At 41.7% G+C, this 22,871-nt stretch overlaps 2 protein-coding genes across 3 annotated transcripts; both read left to right on the forward strand.

Moving 5' to 3' along the window:
- The first annotated feature begins 4,712 nt into the window (after positions 1 to 4,712).
- LOC134196617 (uncharacterized) lies at positions 4,713 to 20,548 on the forward strand. 2 transcript variants are annotated; one of them, XM_062665809.1, is made up of 4 exons: positions 4,713 to 5,079; positions 5,153 to 5,365; positions 10,440 to 10,560; positions 20,332 to 20,548. In XM_062665809.1, exons 1-4 carry the CDS (start codon positions 4,717 to 4,719, stop codon positions 20,475 to 20,477), a joined length of 843 nt encoding a protein of 280 aa, XP_062521793.1. In that variant the 5' UTR covers positions 4,713 to 4,716; the 3' UTR covers positions 20,478 to 20,548. The 2 variants fall into 2 exon arrangements, with proteins under 2 accessions (XP_062521793.1, XP_062521794.1); XM_062665810.1 differs by lacking the exon at positions 20,332 to 20,548 and having other exon boundaries at positions 10,440 to 10,648.
- Positions 15,981 to 19,596, forward strand: LOC134196723 (uncharacterized). The gene has a single exon (XM_062665941.1). It carries the CDS (start codon positions 15,997 to 15,999, stop codon positions 19,417 to 19,419), a length of 3,423 nt encoding a protein of 1,140 aa, XP_062521925.1. The 5' UTR covers positions 15,981 to 15,996; the 3' UTR covers positions 19,420 to 19,596.
- Positions 20,549 to 22,871: the final 2,323 nt, after the last annotated feature.

A 22,871-nucleotide genomic window follows, 5' to 3' on the forward strand; every position in this document is an offset into this window, starting at 1 on the left:
GTGTAGGGGAACCCATTCGGGGTAACCGAACGTGCCTCACTGTCACTGTCTGTGTGGCTGAAACTAGGACTACTTTTCCCCCATCTAGCGAACTACTTGAACTGTGGAACTGTGAAACTATGTATCTTGTCGAACTAGAGTCAGCAAAAGTTTGTCTAGCCTATCCAACTCGTCATGGAAGGCCGTGAGCTCATGAGCTTACACATCACTCGATGTGCCTTGGTCTGATTCTTTGTTTGCTATACAGAGAAATTGTCTTGGCTGCTTTCAGTCGAACTTCACACTGTATCAAGTACATTTCTCTACACAAAGCCCGTGTAAGACTTGATTTTATCATGAGAATGCCTTTCCTTGTGTACAGGGACTATTTGGTCGCGTGGACTATTTGGTCGCGTGGACTATTTGGTCGCGTGGACTATTTGGTCGCGTGGACTATTTGGTCGCGTGGACTATTTGGTCGCGTGGACTATTTGGTCGCGTGGACTATTTGGTCGCGTGGACTATTTGGTCGCGTGGACTATTTGGTCGCGTGGACTATTTGGTCGCGTGGACTATTTGGTCGCGTGGACTATTTGGTCGCGTGGACTATTTGGTCGCGTGGACTATTTGGTCGCGTGGACTATTTGGTCGCGTGGACTATTTGGTCGCGTGGACTATTTGGTCGCGTGGACTATTTGGTCGCGTGGACTATTTGGTCGCGTGGACTATTTGGTCGCGTGGACTATTTGGTCGCGTGGACTATTTGGTCGCGTGGACTATTTGGTCGCGTGGACTATTTGGTCGCGTGGACTATTTGGTCGCGTGGACTATTTGGTCGCGTGGACTATTTGGTCGCGTGGACTATTTGGTCGCGTGGACTATTTGGTCGCGTGGACTATTTGGTCGCGTGGACTATTTGGTCGCGGGGACTATTTGGTCGCGTGGACTATTTGGTCGCGGGCAATTATCTCGCTTCTATTTGGTTCCCGAAACCGTTTAACTAGGGCTTATTTGGTTTCGGCCACCTGCAGGGACTATTTGGTCGCGTGGACTATTTGGTTTCGCATTTATTGCGCCTCGAATCGGCACTCTCCAACTCTTGCAGCTGTACGAGACGGACGCGAACGACGTGACGATGGCCATGATAATTTTCACGCGTCTCCCAGACGTCTCGATGAGCCGAAATCGAGTGCGACCTGCTTCTTCTTCGTTTGTATTTGGCTTCATATGAATACCGAAGTCATCACGACATTGGCGATCGCAATTTTGCGTGTCTGACGTTTCGTTTTGAGGCAAATCTCGGCTCGTCTGGTATCGGGCGTGTCGAAAGTAGGCGGAGTAAGAATGTCTTGTAGGTTACAAGGTAAACAAACATGATTTGATCACGCAGCGCACGTGTAGAGATGTGCCTAGAAATGTTTTAGTGCGTAGAATGCTGCGGCTAGCTGCAGATTTATGCATCGATCCTGCATGGCATCGATTGATTGATACTTAGGTGCACAGCGACATGTGCGTACTGTCTACGCAAGGAAGACGATCTACGTCTCTGAAATTGGTTGCGCACGACCAAAGATCAGTGATGACGTTCAGAACAGAAGAGAAAATAACTGAATATATGTAGTTCGAGAAATAACTAATTAAATGTATCTGATATAAAATCACTTATTTGCACTTGGTCTCTCAGATGAGTATTGATGGTTGTTTGTTTGCGTTGTTGTCCACTATCAAACAATACGTTTTGCAGGTTAGCTAATTAGTGGAGCCTAGTGGAAATCTTGTTTTCTTGTATACATGCATCTTCTGTGTCTTTCTGCCATTTAGTCTGTCCGTCTGTCTATCTTTTCTTTGAATGGTGACACAGCAAAATGTGCTGCAGTAGAACCAGGATATGCAGGCAAGAAAATGAAGATAACAACTATATTAATCAGCATGCAGCTATGCGCATGCAAGCAGATATGAGTGTGTATACAGAGATGCAATGCAAGAGTGATCAGTGGAAAGTGTCTAAGTTAAATTGACTCATCAACAATGTAAAGTAGAGGACTTCTTATACGACTGAAACATTAACTAAGATTATTACATTAATTGATTTAGAAATTCTAGCTTTGTTACCGTCTTGCGACTAGATCATATAATAGTTTGTATTGAAGAATAAATAATCTGTCTGCCTATCTGTCTGTCTGTCTGTCTGTCTGTCAAATACACATATTTTTCAAATCCAAAGAAATTTCTATCAAGAGCTTAAAAGCTAGTCTCTAAGTAAAGTTCCTCTAAATCAACAACAAGCACGTTGTCTGTCTGTCTGTCTGTCTGTCTGTCGTTTGCTTGTTTTTTGTGTACCGTGCTATTGTTGTCCAATATTATTTCTGAACCAATGCTTAATTAAGTTTTGGCTGCTCCTCGGTCTCTTTGTCTATCTCTGTTGTTTGGTTGTTCTTTGTGTGCCTTGGTAGTGTATTCAAAATTGTTTCTTATTTGTAATAATTAGGTTTTTGCTTTGAATTCTAGATAGATCTGTGATAATATTCCATTGAAACTTTTGTACCACTTCTCATGTTTTTCACTTTATGGCGTTATCAGTATCCTGAGAGAAGCGTTCCTGAAAGTATACGCATCCAACCAAACTTGGCGTTGCAGAGTATAATGTAGTTTTCTAGAGTGCGAGGGAATAGTCTAACTACTAGTAACTGAAGTTCCGAGGCTAGACGAATATTGTACTTTAGCGAATTTAGTGTAATATACAAACGTTCTAGTCCGCTGTCAAGCGACTTTCCACTTTGCAAAAGTTGTGTTATATCTACAACTGTAGTCATCCTCGCTAGTGCAACAACACACAGATGTTTGTTTACCTTGTAACCTACAAGACATTCTTACTCCGCCTACTTTCGACACGCCCGCTACCAGACGAGCCAAGATTTGCCTCAAAACGAAACGTCAGACACGCAAAATTGCGACCGCCAATGTCGTGATGACTTCGGTATTCATATGAAGCCAAATATAAACGAAGAAGAAGCAGGTCGCACTCGATTTCGGCTCATCGAGACGTCTGGGAGACGCGTAAAAATTATCATGGCCATCGTCACGTCGTTCGCGTTCGTCTCGTACAGCTGTAAGAGTTGGAGAGTGCCGATTCGAGGCGCAATAATGCGAAACCAAATAGTCCACGCGACCAAATAGTCCCTGCAGGTGGCCGAAACCAAATAAGCCCTAGTTAAACGGTTTCGGGAACCAAATAGGTGCGAGATAATTGCCCGCGACCAAATAGTCCACGCAACCAAATAGTCCCTGTACACCTTGCAACCCAGACTCTGCAGATGCAAGGTCTTGCTCGAGAACTCTAGTCTTGTTTGAAGTTCCACTATTTCATTTGCTTGCTGTTCAATTATCGGACGTAAGCCATCAGCTTCAGCGCCTCAGTGACATTTTTGACAACTAACATCTTCAATTTTGAGATCACTACTATACACATGTCTTGATCAACTGCAGATGGGTAGAACAGCCTCTTCTTTCTGATTTAGACATTACAGCTATGGAATAGTGCGTATGTGTTGTGTTACTCTAGACATAAACTGTTGCTGGGACTTGTAGACTGCAGAGCTAATTGTAAACAGACTACAGAATACGTGTAGTGTACTCTGGTACTGTACTCTGATCCGCGTCAGTGTACCTATGGAGTGCAAGTTATCACAGTAAGAACTTCGACTTGGCCAATCACATATATACAGAAGCAAGCTAAACAGCCCAGAAACATCCGCGGAACGCCTACATCATGCAGAGTTGGCAACTAGGAATACTGAAAATGCGTGAGATCTCAGATATTCATCAGTACTTATATCTGCATATGGATGTAGCCACAAACAACTAAATACCTAAATTTCTACAAACAGTAAACTATAGTGCTGAGTGTTCACTGTTGGTCGCTTCCTCGAGATCGCGTGGCGTAATATTCCATCATTTGCATACGTATCGCACCCTGCAATCTAGGGGACTATTGCATCCTCTATTTCCGGACTATCAATTATCGCAAAGCGCAGGCATTTGGAACAACTGTTGCACTCTAGGCAGTCTCGTTAGATTTTATATTAGTTACTATCAGACAGTACAGATTTTTGCGTAATCTACGGAGTCTATTTACAGGTTTACTGTACATGTCTGCCTGGATCGTAATTACAGTTCCAGCAATCTAGAAGTTGCGTGAGATCTGGGTTCCTTGCGTGTGAGCGTGTGAGCTGAAGGAACTTGCGTGAGACTCACGCAAGTTGCGTGAGTTGGCAACTCTAACATGTCTGGTTACCCGAAATGGGTTCCCAGGTGGCGTGATTTCACTTGCCAAAACTAATTCATCTCTAGGCAATGAGTAGTCTGTGCTTCCACTCCACGTGTATCTGTTCAGAATGTGAATCAGACGACTTCAGCGTGAACAGCAGTCTCTTACCCTCGAGAAGCCGTACTCAAGAAATGGCTTCCTACGCGTCTTTACGCAGGCAAAGTCTCTCACAAGATGCACGAAATAGTAAGCAGTGAACTTACTTACAAAGCCTAGTCAACGGCAAGATGATCTACGGTTCAGAAGCAGACCCGGAAACTTGGACTTTGTGTACAGCAAGATCGGCGAAAGGTGCGTGTTACGTACCCTTGAGATTGCGCATGCTGTAGAAGCTCCGCTCCCAAATATTTCCGAGATGAGATCCGGGACTCTAGTCTTGCGTAGCCAGACCTTCACCCGCCGCGTTTCGTATGATGGTCAGTATCGCCACTTGCTTGTTTTTTACACTTACTATTTGTGGAGTCGGTTATGGACGAAACTACATAAGCGATAGCGATGGCGAGTGTAATTCAGCCTATTGTTCGTGCGGTCCTTACCGCTTGAGGATGAAGAAACGTTCTACTTCAGAGTTGGTGAACGTCAGCTCTCTATTTGACCGAAAAGTGCGTTCAGGGAATACCACATTGACCATCGTTATGAATTCAACGTCGGCGCACATATCCTGGTTGGGTATGTTCTTCTATCCGTTTGGGCACAATCCTGAAGAACCCTCGAATGCTTGCAACTACATTGTTGCGAGTACAGATGCAGCAGCTGGTATTGAGGTTTGCAAGGTCACTAAAGGCTTTGCTCGCTCTAGTGAATTAACTGATGAGCAGAGGCTTGTACATTGCATTTCCATGATAGGTTGTAACTCTGAAAGAGGCATGTGAAGTGGCCAATCGAAAACAAGGAGACTGCAGGCCCTTTGATGAGAGTGCTGTCAATACTCACTTCAACGCTGACTGTCAGAAAAATGGCTCTCGCGTTGATATTAGAATATCTACCTGTCAGCACACAGTTTCTGGAAGTGACAGCGGTTATGAATCTCCCTTTAACGTGAATTGGTGGCCTTTCTACGTAAGTGAACTTCTATCCAAACAATTTCTCGTGTTATGACAATTACCCGTATATAATATACGTATGTCTGCAAATAATGAGCTTGCATGTCAAGCATTGGTCATTGAAATTCTAGACAGAGGCGTGTTCACACTGTAGTTATAGCGTAGTTATGCAGCTATAGTTATATTTGTAGTTTTGTAACTAGACTGTCTAGTTATAATATGTAGGTGACCTATAGTATCTGTAAGTGGAATGCGCACAAGAAGTTTGTTAGGCGTTAGTATGTTTGATAAAAACGCGTCATTTCAACAGCAGAGTTATGGGAGTTACAACTGTAGTAGACATATTCTAGTAGTCTTGCGTAGCCAGACCCTTTCCTGTTACGCAAGACTAATCATCTAGGCCTACTATGCATGCATAACTTGACTGTACAAGTTGTAAACTACGCTATAACTGCTTGATAACCATGGCTAGTATTCACACTGTAGTTTAGTTACTAGATCCTGGTTGGATAAGTCATAACTACGCTCTTAGCCTCTAGCTAGCAGTGTCAACACGGCCAGAGAAAGTGCATGGGTGAGCATAATTTGTGACAGGCGGTAGGAATGAAATTTAAATGATGCGCTTCCATCTAACGTGCGCTAGAGGGGTGTGGTGGAGGGCACATTACAAGGAGTGACCAAACGTATGTTACCTTATCATGAAAGTTGATAAAAGATTTCTGGATAGGGTTAGATTCTGATTCTTGGATGTGTATAGATAGTCCAAATCTAGCGTGCACTCCAAATATTTAGTTCTTTGATAAAACATTCATGTTATACGTACAATTACATGTGAACGGCAAAATATATTTATATGCAGGTATAGTCACTAATAACCAATATTATCTCTACCTCAAACTGGAAGTTGATTGCATTGTGCTTCTGGGGAAAGTCATATTCCTGAAAACGGCCAGACTGAGTGCTACAACCTTGTGTGTGCATGATAACTGCATTAGCTTATTAAAGGTGCCCACTCACGGTTTACCATGCACACACAGACACACCCATGCAAGCTTGAAAACATTCCATGATTTCAAGTTGTGTCATAACGAAGCAGAGCAAGAGAACATCTTCTAGTATAGAGAGAAAGGCGAATCTAATTCTAGTCCCCAATGCAGTTTTGCTCCTCGTAAGGTAATCGGGGGGTAATTCCGTTGACTACTTTCCTTGACGCTGAGATCTGCTTCCCGTGCCTCTCGAGCACCTTGACTGCTGTACCTGTTGACCTGCCTGAGAGGAACGTCGGTGCTCACAAGGGGGTGGAGCCCAGTCATGGTACCATACGCGTGCTTAGGGAGTCCCGGGCTACACAGACCAGACTTGGTCCTAAACGGCGGACAACTTCCTGAGTTGATTCCGCCGCCTCCAAGCACCACCTCTACCCAAAGACCCCAGAACTAGAGCCTTATATCCGTCGCTGATAAATGTTCCAGTGCATGCCCTTTGCTCATCTATGTCACTTGCCCATGTGAACGACGGCTTTTCTTAGCCTTGTCCAACCAGTCACTTATTAGCTTATTAATTAAAACGTGAACAGCAACAGTACCCGCGTGAACTAAAACAGCTACACTACTTCATGCTAGCTGCTTTGCAAAAAACACTACTAACTGTCCACGCTATCGGTGTGTGAGTGGCTACCCACGCAAACAAGAAGGCAACAGGTATTCACAACGGCATGTCTAGAGTGATACTTGTGTCACAGGTGCACTGCTGTGCTGTTTCGGTAGCCAAGGTCCAGGAGAATTGTGGTAGCTCTTTCGCATCTCCTTATGTACCATTGGTACGCATCGCTTTGCCAGCGACCCAGACACCGAATAACTGGGTCTTCCAGCCCTGTCACTTCTCCAATACGAAAACTGAGGCCGGACTGCAATTTGCAGGTAAAGCTGAGGACTGACAGAGACTGCCAAAGGCACGACACTAAGTGTGGCGAGACACACATCGACAAGCCGGGGGAAAGGATGCAAAAACGTCACTGCACCTCTGACAAATTAGACATTGGTGCACGGCAGAATGTAGAAATACATGGTCGCTGAGACACGACCTGGAAGCTAAACCTACTCTATTGTCACCTTTTTACAGTTGTCAGAGCTGGAAGTTACAACATTGTCGTGATTGAGCAGAGTGCCAGTTAAGCAAGGAGGGATACGCCCTCACAACATTGCATGGATGCTCTTTACTAGCAAGTCTTATTTCGCGAGTGAGTTTACTGCTGACAGATCATAGCACCGAAGGCCAAATACTACGGCTACAAACAGATTTGCAAAATGAACTTTGTCTTGAAAGTTAGAAACCAGACAAGTCAGCAGATGTGGTACCTTTGCTCAGAAGTCGCTGTCTAGATTCTACAAACAATGGCACTGGTTGTTTCTTTTGTTCCTTTTGGAGCACTAGACAATCAGCTATTCAACGAGTACTTACTTACTAGAATAGAGCTTGGTTCAGAGCCGTGATCAGCCATTGAAATCAAACTGTACGGAATTACCCCGCTTACGGAATTAGCCCGGATACCCTATTTGACATTTTGAGAAAGCTAACAACAAGTGTGTTAGGTTCTTTATCCACACATTTACCATTTACCATCTTGAGATATAGCTTGCTGTTGAACGAAAAAGCGCTTTCTTGATTGTTTTCTTGTTGCACATGACCTGGGAATGGGTGGAAACCAGAGCATTATTGCACTATTGTGATGGCATCCGAAACTCGGAGCGTGAAAGTAGTCATGGAGAGGTGCCAGACACTGCCCACAACGCGGATTGTACATCTATCGTGCATGATAGCTACTAGCCTCAAAGTTCCAAACCCATTCTTGGGTCACGTGCAACAAGAAAAAGATCGAGAACAAATCGCTTTGTCGTTGAACAGCAAGCTATCTCAAACTGGTAATGTGTGGATAAAAGCATGATTTCAAATTTGCATGGGTGTGTCTGCACATGCACGTGAATTTGCGAGCAGGCACCTTTAACCCGAAGTGCACATGTGGTAGGGTTATAGTAATGCCATTGTAGACAACTCGATGGCTGGATGTGTTTGCATCGGTCCACTGTTATGGTACCTGTTATGTGCACCTGCATCTGTCAGTCTACTCTCAGATTATTTGTAGCAGTATGCGTTATCTACTGCGTGTTTCTCGTAGATTTGGATGCAAATGAAGCTATTTGGCACAAAGACTGCCTGTCCTTTCTCAGCCAGCTGTTTAGTTAATTAGACAGTCTTGGCATGTGGTGTCTAGTGATTTCCATGTGACCTTGTATCTCATGACTTACCAAATGTGCATCCTTGTAACATAGCTAAGCTAGCAGCTGAGGGTTTAGCACTTTAGTGCTTCTTCATTTAGCTATGAGCTGTAAGAAATGGCACTTTGTAAAGTTGCGTGACTAGGTGAAAGCTACTCAGAACATAGAGGGACTGACTTTTAGTGTGCCGGATATGTTTGTGGTTGGCTGGCTCGCTTTTTCACTATTAAATAGATATTCTACAATACATCTCTAATAATCGTTACATAAAGTCTTATACCATTTAATATTCACAACATAAAGGAAAATTCTCAGGGCTATAGGCCCTATATAATGTCAGATAGTTCAATTACAATCAAAGGGAAGAAACTCATAACTATTAAATAGGATATGATCAAGTATATAGATGGATGGATAGACGGATGATGAACGAACGGAAAATACCTACAATGAAAGGCTATCACAGCACCGTTTGTGACTATGTTTGTCATGTTCAAGAATTGCCACGCTCCTAGTTTGTTTCAATCACAAAGTGGTATTATTGATTGATCATACATGGCAACCAGAGACAATGGACTAAGGGTGCATTTCTTTTACTTCCACCAGCTCAACCGGTTGAGACAGTAGATGTTCTCTGGTTGAGCGGAAGTAATTTTGGTGGACGACACTAAAAGAAACAAGAGTGGAGACGAGCATGCGCACTTACCTGTTGCTCAAGATGAATAATGGCAAAAGAAGAACGCGATCTTTTGCTATTTTTTAGAGTCACTCTTGTTGTTGCTATGGCTGAAGTAGATGTTTTGATGATGCTTTTATTCAACAACTACGATTAATCGGGGACCCAGTTGGAGGCATTGATGCACAGATGAGAACTAGTTGAATGTTGGGGTTAGAGTTACCGTTAGGGTTAGGGTCTAGCTGCTGATATTAGCTTCTGCCTTGCTTTTGCCATTTGTCCATACGTGGGCATGCACAATAATAGCCTACCTCCACCGAACTCTACCAGCTCAACCAACACACATTTCACTGGCTGGTGGAGCTGGTAGACCTCTACCACTTAATCCAGTCACCGGGTGGAGATAAAAGAAACGTGCGATAACTCTACCGTCTCAACCGGTTGAGGTGGTGTAGGTAAAAGAAATGCACCCTAACTGCCAATCTACGCCAAACATTCATGAAAGAGTTTTACCAGGAGTGCAGAGTTTGTCAGGAATAAACAACGAACTTTGATTTGTGTGAGCAGTTGCAGACAGGTAAGTTTGTTGTTTAGTCCTTATATCGCTTTTGTGGCTTATGACAGTTATAAGGAAACCCAATGTTGTGTAAAACCATAAGCGATATTGATGTCCCATATGTTAAAATTTTCATTACTGTACTTTGACAACTACAGACTTGCTGATGGACTTTGCGGTCATGTTAAACGAAAGTCGCTTTGTGCAATTGTAAATAGTCTTTACAAGTAGTGTGCTTAAAAGAAAACTCAGTAGGGAAGTAACAAGATTTTTGGGTTGAGCATCTGTTCATCGAGTAAATGCTGTATTTTTTAAACTGATCTTAAGAGCAGGAGGAACATGTAAATGTGTTGCCCTTTTCACAAGACTCAGACTTTGCCATCAATATACAGTGTTTATGTTTACAATGAGCAATTGCTCACAAATTCTGTTTATGAGTGGCGTTGGGTATTGCTGATTTTATTAGTAGTAGACCTGCTTTACAGTATTAGTTATTGAGTACTATTTGCTACTAGTTTGTGGCAGTAACTTTTGTCATTGTTTATTGTTGCTCAAGACAACCAAGATTTAATTTTGTGTGTAGGAAGGTCGTTTGTATGCAGCAATTGTTGGAGGAAACAACAAGCTAACTGGCAGTCATTTATACAATTGTCCAGCATACAGTTCTAATTACACTGACATTGAAGTAATATCTCATGATTTGGGTAAGTGGCAGTCAGAATTGTTAAATATGGTTGTTATCTGAAGAAACTATTCAAATTAAAAAGTGTATTGCTAAACATTAGAAGTCTTCCAAGGAAATTGTCATATATCATTAACTCTTTCTCTGTTTCATAATTAAGTGTGAGGCATATAGGTTACCGCCCGCGTTCCAGAGCAATATCATATTTATCACCTGAGCACTGTTTATTTCACGAGCCGTAAGCGAGTGTGATAAATGGTGAGAAGGCAAGAAATTTGATAGTGCTCGGGAACAAGGGTGATAACCGACTGGCACGTGTGTCCCTACCCAATGAGTGTTCAAGGCAGACTGTCATGTAGTCAAATTTCTCAGTTTGATGACAGTTGCAATACAAGTAGTTAGTCAGAGATGGCTTAGTTTTCCGGTGTCATCTGGTTTCCTGTTGTTTGGCTCTGCGTTGTTAAGAACTGTTCCATAACTTACAGTTTTTATAGGTTGTTGGGCATGATGTTGCGGTTTGCATAAGATGTGGTTTCAGTATCAGGGACAGTCCAGGGCTGGATCCAGAGAGGGGTTTAGGGGGTTGCAACCCCCTCTTTTCCAATAGGCGTGGTTCAGTAATTTCATAAAATTTTATTAGAAAAGAGAAAATCAGTAATGCTATAAATAACTGCTAACGGTAAACCCCTCTTTCAAAAATTCCTGGATCCGGCGCTGCAGTCCCATGCAGTGGAGCATTCTATAATTGTGACAGCGGGCAATAACTACAGTATGTATGCAATAACCAAGCTATGTGGGCACTTGGATGAATACAGATATTATTGGACTGTCTATGAGAGCTCTTTTGAGTATTGGTCACATGCTGGTAACTAATAATTTAGATTAAACTGTGGTACATGCGCAAGCAGTGATGAAGTGAACTGCAGCAGCAGCTGCAAGGATTATGGTTTATTAAGAAAAGATTAGAAAATTAGTTTGATTTCCTAAGAATTTAGATTTTACTTTTTGCTTGTGCTTGGTCATGGGTTTAATGTACTCTGTTACCTTGAATGACAGCATGCCAATGTAGGCTCTACAAAAAAGCAGCTGAAATTAGTCAAAGTGGTAACCAATCTATATGTAATTGCGCTAAGCGCCATTTTGTCTGTCTGGCCCAACCCGGGCAATTTTTTGGGCTGAGTTAGGGGAGCGTGGGTGTGGGCAGGTAGGCACTCCGTGTGACAACTAAACCCACCAAAGCGTTGTTTAGAACGCATCCCTTATAATTACAACAGTTTCTTACAGACACGCACACAATTCGGCACTGATTGATGGCCGCACTGAGACGCGACCCCGTTTCAGGACTACGCGACGGCGATCGCTGTAACATCAACGGCAGAGCCTCGACCAAGATTTCTGATGACCACAGACATTATCAAGACTACGGTGTAGCGATTTGGAAGTTTTTCAAAAGGGCTCACAGTTTTGATCTTTGTCTATGCATAGCTATATCTAGACTGCTTTCTCAGCTAGCACCTACAGATCGAATTTAAGTTAATTAGACGACAGGTAATGTGATCCATAATAAATATAATTTATTTATTTTTTGAAATAATTTTTTTGTCTGTTTTAGTATTACTTAGCTATATTCAACTGTACGTCGATATGCAGTGTGTGTACATGCATGCATCGAATTGTTTACTATATGTGGCAAATTTATTTTTGTGTGAAATTATACACACATGCATAATACATACATACATTTTTCTGTTTTATTAAGAGAGTCCTTAAGATTCAGTATAAATTGTTTACATTGCAATCATACATATTCTAGATACCATTGTCAAATTAACATAGTTATAACTGTCTTCTTGCAAATGATCTGCAATAGCTTTTATCCATTATTAAAATTATTAATAGGGTTTCTTTAAACTCAATGGATTCTATGTGTATCTTCAATTTATGCTGTCTGTTCCGTTACAAATGTAGACCCAAGCCATATAAAAGAAAAAGATGTAGTTTTTCTCAACGGCACTTTGTGCGCCCCCTTCGGCGATGTTTGCTCTTCTGCTCGATGACGGGTGATCTAGATCGTGTTCTAAATCTGGATGGTGATTCTGTTTTTCTGTCGGGTGATTTGCAATGTTTTACGATTTTGTTGGAGTGTCATGTTCAATCTTCCTTCCGTTTCCTCTTCTTCCTTGTCTATAATACTTCAATCTCAGACCAACCTTTAGACTGTTGCTTGTGATCTGCTGTGCTTTCTGTTGGATTGGATTCTGCATACTGTTTTGTTTCTGGTAACGTGTTTGTTACTGATTTGTCCCTTACGCTTTGGTTGTCTGTTTCTGTTTGTGATTGATTGGTGGTTTCCATTGTTGAGCCTGTCATCTCTTGTAGAGGTTCCACGGTGTCTTTCTACTTTCAGGATTCTATTCTGATTGTTCCATTTCTGTTGCTGTTTGACTTTCCTGTTCTTTCACATTCTCTTCTTTTTTGTTTTCTTGCTGCATTTCTACATTGTGGTTTTTGTTAAGATCATGGTCATGATTCTCATTATGCTAGTCTTCAGGATTCTTATCATTTTTTGTTGACAGTCCTTTATCGTGTGGGTGGTGCTTCCGTATCTATAACATGTTGGAGGTTGTCTAGCATATTGCCCATGCAGACGTAAATTGTATTTTCCATAAATTATGCGCTCTGGGAAATAACCTCTTCGATTCTGTACTTTTGTATACTCTCACTCCCGTTTCCACGTGTTGTGCAAAGGAATACGTACTCCTTGTAATTTTTGCAACTTGGCCATTATCTGCTATTCTGAGATAATTTTTGCAACTTGACCATTATCTGCTATTCTGAGGTAATTTTTGCAACTTGAGCATTATCTGCTATTCTGAAATAATGACATTATCTGCCATTTCAAAAGGGCATTTTCGAACATTATTCACTATCAGGCCTGTCAGTACCAACCTTTCTTTGGCTTCTTCATTCAGCAAGGTAATCTGCCACTTTCTGCTATTGCCAGACATGATACACTCTTCCGGCAGTTGCTTAAATAAAGCTTTCAGTATGTGTCTTCTGCTGTCACGCCTTCAGCAACCAATCTGACTGACAGCAGCCTCTGCAACTTGTTGGCCGCCATTCTTTCTTCTTCTTGATGGTGGTTAGTTTTCAGATCAATTAGGCTCGCAATCTACGTAGCCTGTCATATATCTTTCTTTCGCTAAAGTTCTCCAAAATGACTTGGAATTCACTCTGTATTGGGAAGGTCGTGGCATCCTCCAAACCTCGTAATATATACATACATGCATACATACATACATACATTTTTTTGTATCTACGTGCATACAAGAGCCCCTAAGGCTCAGGTTCGATACTGCAATGACTATGCTACGATGCTACAATGCTACAATGCTATGATGCTACAATTCTATCAGCAGTCACTGTCTATATGTCACTTCTTCTTCTTCTTGGACAGAACTGACACTCCGGAGAGAGAGGCAATTGTATTTTAGTTCCTTGCCCAAGGGAATTTATGTATGTGGCCCTCCCGCACTCAAACTCTGACCCAAAGGTCCCGGATGTTGCCAATCTCCAACTGCACACTCTAACCAATTGAGCCACATACATACATACATACATACATACATAAATACATACATACATAAATGCATACGTACATACATATATATTTATATATTTGCATATATATATATATATATATATATATATATATGTATATGTATAAATTTGATAGCCGGCTAGACCAGATCACCCACAAGGCTAAAATTTGGGGTACAGGCATAACTCGGCATGGATAAGAACATGGGCACGGTGGCGTCATCTTCCAGCTTTTTCAGTCAGGTCCCCTTTAGAGGTGCATCGTAGAACGATATAATGCTGTTCATTGTTCAAGAAGGAAACTGAAAGCCCCTGATAGACTCAATTTGAAGGAAGTTCCATTACTTGAACTCAATCTCCTAGGGTAGTTTTGTTTTCTCATAACTAAGAGTGCAATGCTCACTTTCAATATCCATTGTTTGTTCACATGCCATTGTTACGTCACAATGCTATAGCTATCCAGCAGTCCCATCAGACTGCGTTATCTGAGCAAGCTGTAGTTGATTTGTTTATTTTAAACATCAAACTACATCCAGAGCAAAAAGATAAGAGTTCCGAAAAGAAATATTGTTCAGTGCATAGGTAGGTTGGAAACGTGCTGAGTATATTCTAAGTTATCCCAAGAGGACCCGCCTCTACTCATGCGCATCGGATAACATCAAACTATGTCCAGAGCAAAGACGTAGAGGTCTACTTTAGTAATGGTCATGTGCTGAGTATATTTTTAAAATATCCCAGGAGGACCCATCTCCAATTCCAAGCGAATTACTCTGCAACGGCTCTTCGGAGCTCCACCAAAATTAAGCTGACCTCGGAGGGTATGCACGGAGTGTGTTGTTTATTACTGGTGACGTCAAAAACAACAAGATATTTTTGTGTAGGATATCTGGGTATGTAAAAATATGCCTACAGCTTCAGTTTTTCCGAGTACGCTCACCGAATACCTGCCACATTTGATACTCCTGTTTCCTGCAACGGCATCAACGTCTTCGAAGTGATAATTACATCCAATGGGACTGTTGAAATGGCTCCGAGAAGACTCACTGAAGAGACGTGTGACTGCATTGCACTGAATCCAACCTACACGTTTCCTGCACCGAGCGCTACACCGGAAGTGTGAAAACACCGTAAACGAAGAGCAAACAGTGCGCTAAATCATACATGCCTGCATGTCAAGCTACTGCATGTATCCTATGGGTGAGTAAGAAACTGCATGTGACTTTCAAGTTTCTGTTGCCCAGATATGTATCTCTAAACGAGAAAGTTGCTGCAAATTTCTCGGAATGGGACACTCGGTTAAGTTTTCATTTGTCTTCGACGGGATATTAACTAATTAGCACATTCCAGTTTATTCCAACAGATGCCCACACCAGTCATTTGAACTGAATCCACACAGGGAGTGTGTAAATTTCTACCAAATAATTGCATATGACATGTCTACACACGCTCAAACTGAGTCTTTAGTCATAACAGTACAGTACTCTGCCCGTACGAAGGATGGGTCATGTATATATATATATATATATATATATATGTGTGTGTGTGTGTGTGTGTGTGTGTGTGTGTGTGTGTGTGTGTGTGTGTGTGTGTGTGTGTGTGTGTGTGTGTGTATAGATAGATAGATAGATAGATAGATAGATAGATAGATAGATAGATAGATAGATTGAGGATCCGGGATGTGGCATGGCAGCTGGTCATGCTTGCTAACGTCTCTGGTTTCTGAGTGGTTCTGCCCTTAGAAGACGTCACAGCCATCCGTTATCACTATCGATTGTTGTTTATATCTCTGTTTACTCTTCTTGCTGTCATCATCTAGCCGTTGTTATTCAAAATCATCGTCACTCTTACTACCGGCCAAATGTCCAAGCAAAGGTCCTGCCCGTTCTGCAACAAACTGTACGCTGTTCTTGGACGGCACATTCACTCTTGTCATGAGAGAAAAGGAAGGCCTTACTCCGAATTTATTGCCGGCCGTGGCGCATCTACTGTTCAGCTGTCTCCTCCAACTGTCAACGAAATCGTTGGACTCCATCTTGAAAGTTCCCGGATGAGTCTTGTTGCCGCCTCGCTTTCCCCGGAGCATGATAGCAATCACAGAGTAAGAGCCCCTTCTGTTAAATCAAGCGGAAGACATTTTGTTATGCGTTCATGCCCATCTTGTTTGAAGTCGTTCAAACGTTTAGATGTACATCTAAACCGGTCTTCCAAATGCTCTTACGTCAAATTGAGTACTGGTAATAATGCAATGTCTGAGCAAGCAATTACTGGGTCTACTTCGTCCAATATTTTGACTGATGTTACCAGGTCTCCTAGAGGTGCTGCTTGTGCCCCAATGGAAAAAACCTCTTTTTCAGAACCTCCGGAAGTTCAAAATCTTGGTAACAATACTACCGAATTCCCTCTTCTTCGACGCCTTAAACTTCCTACTTGTGATGATGAATGGAACACTGCTGACATTTATTTTGCTTCATCAGTTGTGCCTTTGGTATGTTCGTACATCGACCCAGATGAAGCAAATGACGTCTTAGTGAAAGGGATTTTCAACTATTTCAGCAACACCTTTGGCGTTTCTGCAAGCCAAAGAAAAAGAACAAAACGTCATGCTTCCAACCTTGCTCAACGTTTAAGGGTCGCAAAACGAGAAAACAGATTAGCTCAGAAGGCCCTGCGTCGTGCAAAGAAAACCCTCAACATGTCCAAGGATGATTTGTTATCTCTTGTTGCCGCCCTGCGGAAATCTGTGAGATCTCTTCAAAAAATGAAACGGCTGCAGATGAAGGCAAATTTCCAAAGACAATCAAAATTCCAGCAGAGGGACATTTCGTCAAATTTTTGGAAATTTGCTAAACAAATCCTTCGTTCCGACCAAAATGAAGTCAGTCCTTCATTTACTCAGACAACTGCCTATGATTATTTTCGTTCCGCTTACTCTGCTTCGTCACCAAGAAATTGCTTTGACTACCCAGAGTGGCTGAAGCACAGAGATGCTCCATCCTTTCCAATGGGTGATCTTGTCATCACGGAAAAAGACATCTATGATAAAATCAAGTGTGCTCGTTCTGATTCGGCTCCTTGTCCTCTTGACCAAATTAGCTACAAGTTATTGAAACGATGTCCATCTTTGACTGTCGGTCTCCTGCACATCTACAATCTGTGCATTCAGCAATGCAGAGTTCCAAGACTATGGCAGTGTGCTGTCATAAAGTTAATTCCTAAACCAGGAAAAAGTATCCCTTCTGACCCGTCTACCTTCCGACCAATTGCTTTGACTTCTGTAGTTGGGAAGGTGTTCACGTCATTCATCAAAGACACTCTGTTTAAGCATCTCATATCTAATGGATATCTGGATACATCGATCCAAAAGGGGTTCATCAATCACGTCAGCGGGTGTCAAGAACATCAGTTCAAATTGGTGGAGGCTATCAGAGATGCGAAAGCCAATCAGCGGCTTCAAACCATTCTATGGATTGACTTGCGTAATGCTTTTGGAAGTGTTGATCATAATTTAATCCGCTTTGCAATGTCCCATTACAATTGTGGTGATATGGTGACAAATCTCATTTCCAATATATATTGTGGTCTTCGCGCAGTCATTTGCACAGATGACTGGTGTACTTCCAATTTTCCTTATGAGGTCGGTGTATTTCAAGGGGATCCTCTGTCAGTGGCTATTTTTGACATGGTTTTCAACCTTTACACTGATGCTTTAGAATCTCTCGCTCCAACTTGTGCCTATCAGTTTTCGTCAGTGGCTCAAAACTCTTTCTTGTGTAGTTTTGCTGATGACGCTGTCGTAGTCACAAGAGGTCCACATGAAATTAATGCTGTGTGCAAGCGAACAGACCAATTCCTCGAATGGTCTGGCCTAGAAGTCAATGCAGCAAAATGTTCAACTTTTTCACGTCGGAGGCTGATTCATCCAACTGTCTTTGACCCGGAAATCTCTATACAAGGGCAAAAGATTCCATTCTTGTCACACAAGAAAAGCTACAAGTACTTGGGTCTTCCAATTGCGTCTGATCTGTCTCATGCCGACATTTCAAGAGAGCTTCTGGAGACTACTAAGAATTTATTGAATAAAGTCGATCAAACAGCCGTTTCCCGAATGAATAAATGTCTTCTCTATAAGAGAGCGGTGCTACCGCGGCTTTCATGGTTACTGAGCATTGCATCTATTCCTTTGTCATGGATCGAGCAATCATTGGACAGTGTAGTCACGAAATTCTTAAAAAAATGGGTCGGTCTTGCTCATTCAGCAGCTGTCTCTCGCCTTTTCCTTAACACCAAGAACGGCGGCCTCCAACTTGGCCAACCGTCAGATTCTTTCAAGAGACTACAGTCTTGCAACCTGCTTCGATTTACTAAATCAAATGACGAATGCTTGAGAGCCCTGGCAACTATAAAGATTTCAAGAGAGACTGAGTTGTCATCAACCAGATTTAGTGCCGGCAGTTTCTTGGCAACTCTTGATACTTCGCCTGGGTGCCTGCAATCAAAAATAAAGAACATCAAAAAGACGATTACGGAATCATCAAATAATCGTCATTTGTCACATCTTACCTCCCTGTCTGTACAAGGTCAAGCGGCTCGATTCAAGGACGTGGAAGCTGAGCACTTTGCCTTGTCCCTAAAATCTCTACCCGATGACTTGTTCAAATGGGCAATAAATGGGCTCCAGGACACCCTCCCATCAGCAACCAACTTACAGTTGTGGAAGAAAATTTCGTGCAATCAATGTCCTCTCTGTCACCAACCCCAATCGCTGTGCCACGTGCTAAATGCATGTCCCAGTCTACTTGATCGAGGTTTGTACAAACAGAGACACGACAATACGCTGAGACTATTTGTGGACTTTCTAAAACGTCATCTTAGTCAACAGTTTTCCATAGTAGCCGACCTACCAGAATCAGTATACAATTTTCCTGTCGATATAACCTGTACCTGCCTTCGTCCAGACATTGTTGTTTGGAATGCCGTCCTCAAAAAGGCCTGGATGCTTGAGCTGTCGGTCCCATTCGAAACAGTCGTGGAAGAAACGAAGGCCCGGAAAGAACGCCGCTATGCTCAACTTGTCAAAGATGCTAACCATCAGTATAAGACGGAGCTTTTGCATCTCTTGGTTGGGTCGAGAGGATTGATTTTTCCTGAAACTCGACGAGCAGTCTGCATGTTGTGCAAGCCTCTTCAACGCGACTTGGACGATCTGTTTCAAGCTGTCATTCATTCCACCCTGAAAGACTCTTTTCGATGCTGGTTGGCAAGAAGAGACAACATCTCTTAACTTAAAAGTGTTTTTTTGTTGTTGTAATTTCTGCTTTTAATCATTTGTGATGTATAGTCTTCGACTGGACCTCTACATAGCACTCCAGAACTCTACTTCTGTTACAGTGCTACCAGTCCTGTAGACGCTTATTGTACTGTATCGTTCGGTATATTACAATAAAGGACCTTCCATGTATTATACAGTATATTACACAGTGTATTATACAACCTAGATACTATTAATATGTAAAGGAGAGCTGTCTGTCTGTGTGTGTATCTGTGTGTAAATCAGGATAAAAAGAAGGGCGAGTCCTATCACCGCCGAATTTGGCTTGCGCACTCTGAAACCCTAGCGTTCGAAAGTGAAGCTGTCGTCGTCTTCTGGACTTCTTCCACGACAACACAATTTCCGGTCGACAGAACCCGCCTCCGCTTGCACGTGAATATCTCCGTAACAGCGTAATGGATCTGCACCGAATTTAAACTGCCCGTTCCCGACGTCGGACGGTACGCGCAGTTGTCTGTACTGGCAAAGGCAATGAGTAGACAACACAAAAGAGTGGCTTAATTGGACAAGGCATAACCGTGAATAATGGAGCGATGTCGTCGCTAGTAGTGTGCGACAGAATGTGCCATATGATAGAGTCAACGCTCTCATTACTATCAATGGAACTAGAAATGGTTGCCAATTCTTGAGCAACATTTCTGCTAAGTGTTACTGAGGAAAACCACCAAGATTGCTATTATACTGCAAATAATAATTTCCTTGTTTATCATTCAGTCTGGGAATCACAAATCATTCTGTTGACAACATATGGCCAGCACAAAAGCCCTACTTTAAATTCTGTTTGTCTGTCTTACTGTCTACTGTCTGTTTGTCTGTCTGTCTGTCTGTCTGTTTGTCAATATACATATATTTGATATATCATAGGCAAAAACAGCAACACTAACTACAGGAGTGTCCAGCAGCCTGAGAAGAGCCACCAACAAGTACAATCTGTCGGCCTGTCTGTCTGTCTGTCTGTCCATCTGTGCTGTCTGTTGTTTATATTTGAAAATTTGCTTTTTGTGTCTTAAAGTTTAAAATCAATAAACAATGTGTTTATCCGTCTGTCTGTCCGAGAGCTATTGATCTCTTCCAGGGTTCAGTGACACCAACCAATGCCCTGACATTGTTGACTACAATCGATGACCGCAGGCAATACATCACGATGGTCGTTAGGCGTGTCACAGCCTGGTTTTCAAGATAAACAAATTAGTATGTTTGTACACGCTCTTCGAGCAGTACATGCAAGCAGATATTTTTGAATGGACCTCAGTTGAAAATGTTGTTGATCAATACAGTGTTCTGTCGACTTTCACGTCAACAGCGAAAACGAGTTTTAGTCAAATAATTTGTTGTCTTCCAGCCCATTTGATGTTGTTTCTTCTACATCTTTTGGGAAAGAACATGCCAGAGATATTCTGCATATCTGATGTAAGGGAATCGAAGACTGAATGGTGACTTGGACTTTTCAGGAGAAGCAATCTTTCGATGGATTGTAAACTTTCAATGCCCAGCAAACCACAGATCCAATCTGCAGTGAGTGAATCGTTGTCCACCAACCAACAGTATATAATAAGACAAGACTGTAAAAGTTTGTACTCTATTGTACTTTCCTGGTGTGAGCTGCAGCACACATACATTTCTCAAAATAACCGCAAATAGAATAACTTGTTTATGACACTGATTTAGGCAACAATGTCAGGGCATTGTTTGATGTTACTGAACCCTGGAAGAGATCAGTAGCTCTCAGACAGAGACTTAGCAGTAATGTTGCTCAAGAATTGGCAACCATTTTTAGTTCCGTTGATAGTAATGAGAGAGTTGACTCTATCATACTGCACATTCTGTCCCACAATACTAGCGATGACATGACTCCATTATTCACAGTTATGCCGTGTCCAATTAAGCCACTCTTGTGTTGTCTACTCATTGCCTTTGCCAGTACAGACAAATAAGGTTTGGAATACGGAATCAAGTCACTAAACTAGCTTGAAATGAACTGTACTAAATTATGAATGAACTGAGTTTGTAAACAAATGTTCTTTACAAGAGTGCAGAAGCAATTAGATACAGTGGTTTACACTTATGAAACCAGTCTGTTTCCCCATGCAGTTTGAGGGCGGGGTTAAGGTCTGAGACTAGTCTGTATGTAGATACATATTAAACAAACGAAGAAACAAAGAACAACCAAATGACAAGTACACATCATGTACTGGGTAGTTTAAATCATCAAAACAGACAGATATCATCCTTCTTGGTTTGTACCTGTTAATTTAATGTCAAACTATTTCTTCACTTTACAAAGAAGCAGAACACAATTACTTCACATTATCTCTAATGTCTATAGGAAAACTCTGCTGTGTATTGGCACAATAACAACTATAACTGTTGATATCTATATACAAATACACAAATACGCACGCATGGACACACACACACACACACACACACACACACGCACACACACACACACACACACACACACACACACACACACCACACACACACACACACACACCAGTATACTGTCATTCATGTCACCAACCATATAACAACCAATGCCTTGGTATGTTGTTTGAAATAAAATGCAAATTGGCTAAAAGTCATATCCCAGGTATACCTACAAGTGTCAGCAACACAATGAGTGACACCATCGATGAGTGATACCATCAACTTAAACAAGAGTAGTTAACTTAACGTAACTTAATTAACTTAATTTAATAAATATTATGTATACACACATCCTGTGCTCGTTTAAAGTGTATGGTGTTTGTCTCTTAATAAATCTTTTGTAGTAGTAGTTTTGAAATAGAATTAAATTGCCTGAGTACTTGCACTTTTCTAATTGCATGCATGAACCCTATTATTAATGCCATATTATTCAATTGCAAATAGGAAATAAATTTGCAATACATAGTACACAATTTGCAGTGGATGCAACAGTGCAAATATTCCAATTACTAATGTGCGTAGCACATGCACTCAAAAAAGATTTCAAGAAAATTAGAAATTTGTATAACCGCAAAGGATAGCAATTATAAATCACTTTACCTGCGATCGAATTTATTTGAAGTCAATTTGTGTCGAGAAAACAATGTTCAGCAGACAACGTTCAAAACTGAGACTCCCTTTGAATAAACGGTGCAGGTTACTGCTTGAAAGGTGCACTGAAAGACGGCACTTTGTTTATGTCAAAATCACGGTTGTAACATGTCCACTTACTACCGAGAATCAAAGGTCGCCCCGCTAGCTTTGTACACCAAAGCACCTTTGCTCCAGCGGCTAAGTCAATACAGTATATTTACAATATCCATACAGTATATTATAGTATCCACACAGTATATTATAGTGTATATTATACAGCAGTATAATCGACATTATATTATACCATAGATTATACAGTATATTATACTGTAAATTATACA

This window comes from Corticium candelabrum, chromosome 21, assembly GCF_963422355.1.
Source record: "Corticium candelabrum chromosome 21, ooCorCand1.1, whole genome shotgun sequence".
Lineage (NCBI taxonomy): Eukaryota > Metazoa > Porifera > Homoscleromorpha > Homosclerophorida > Plakinidae > Corticium > Corticium candelabrum.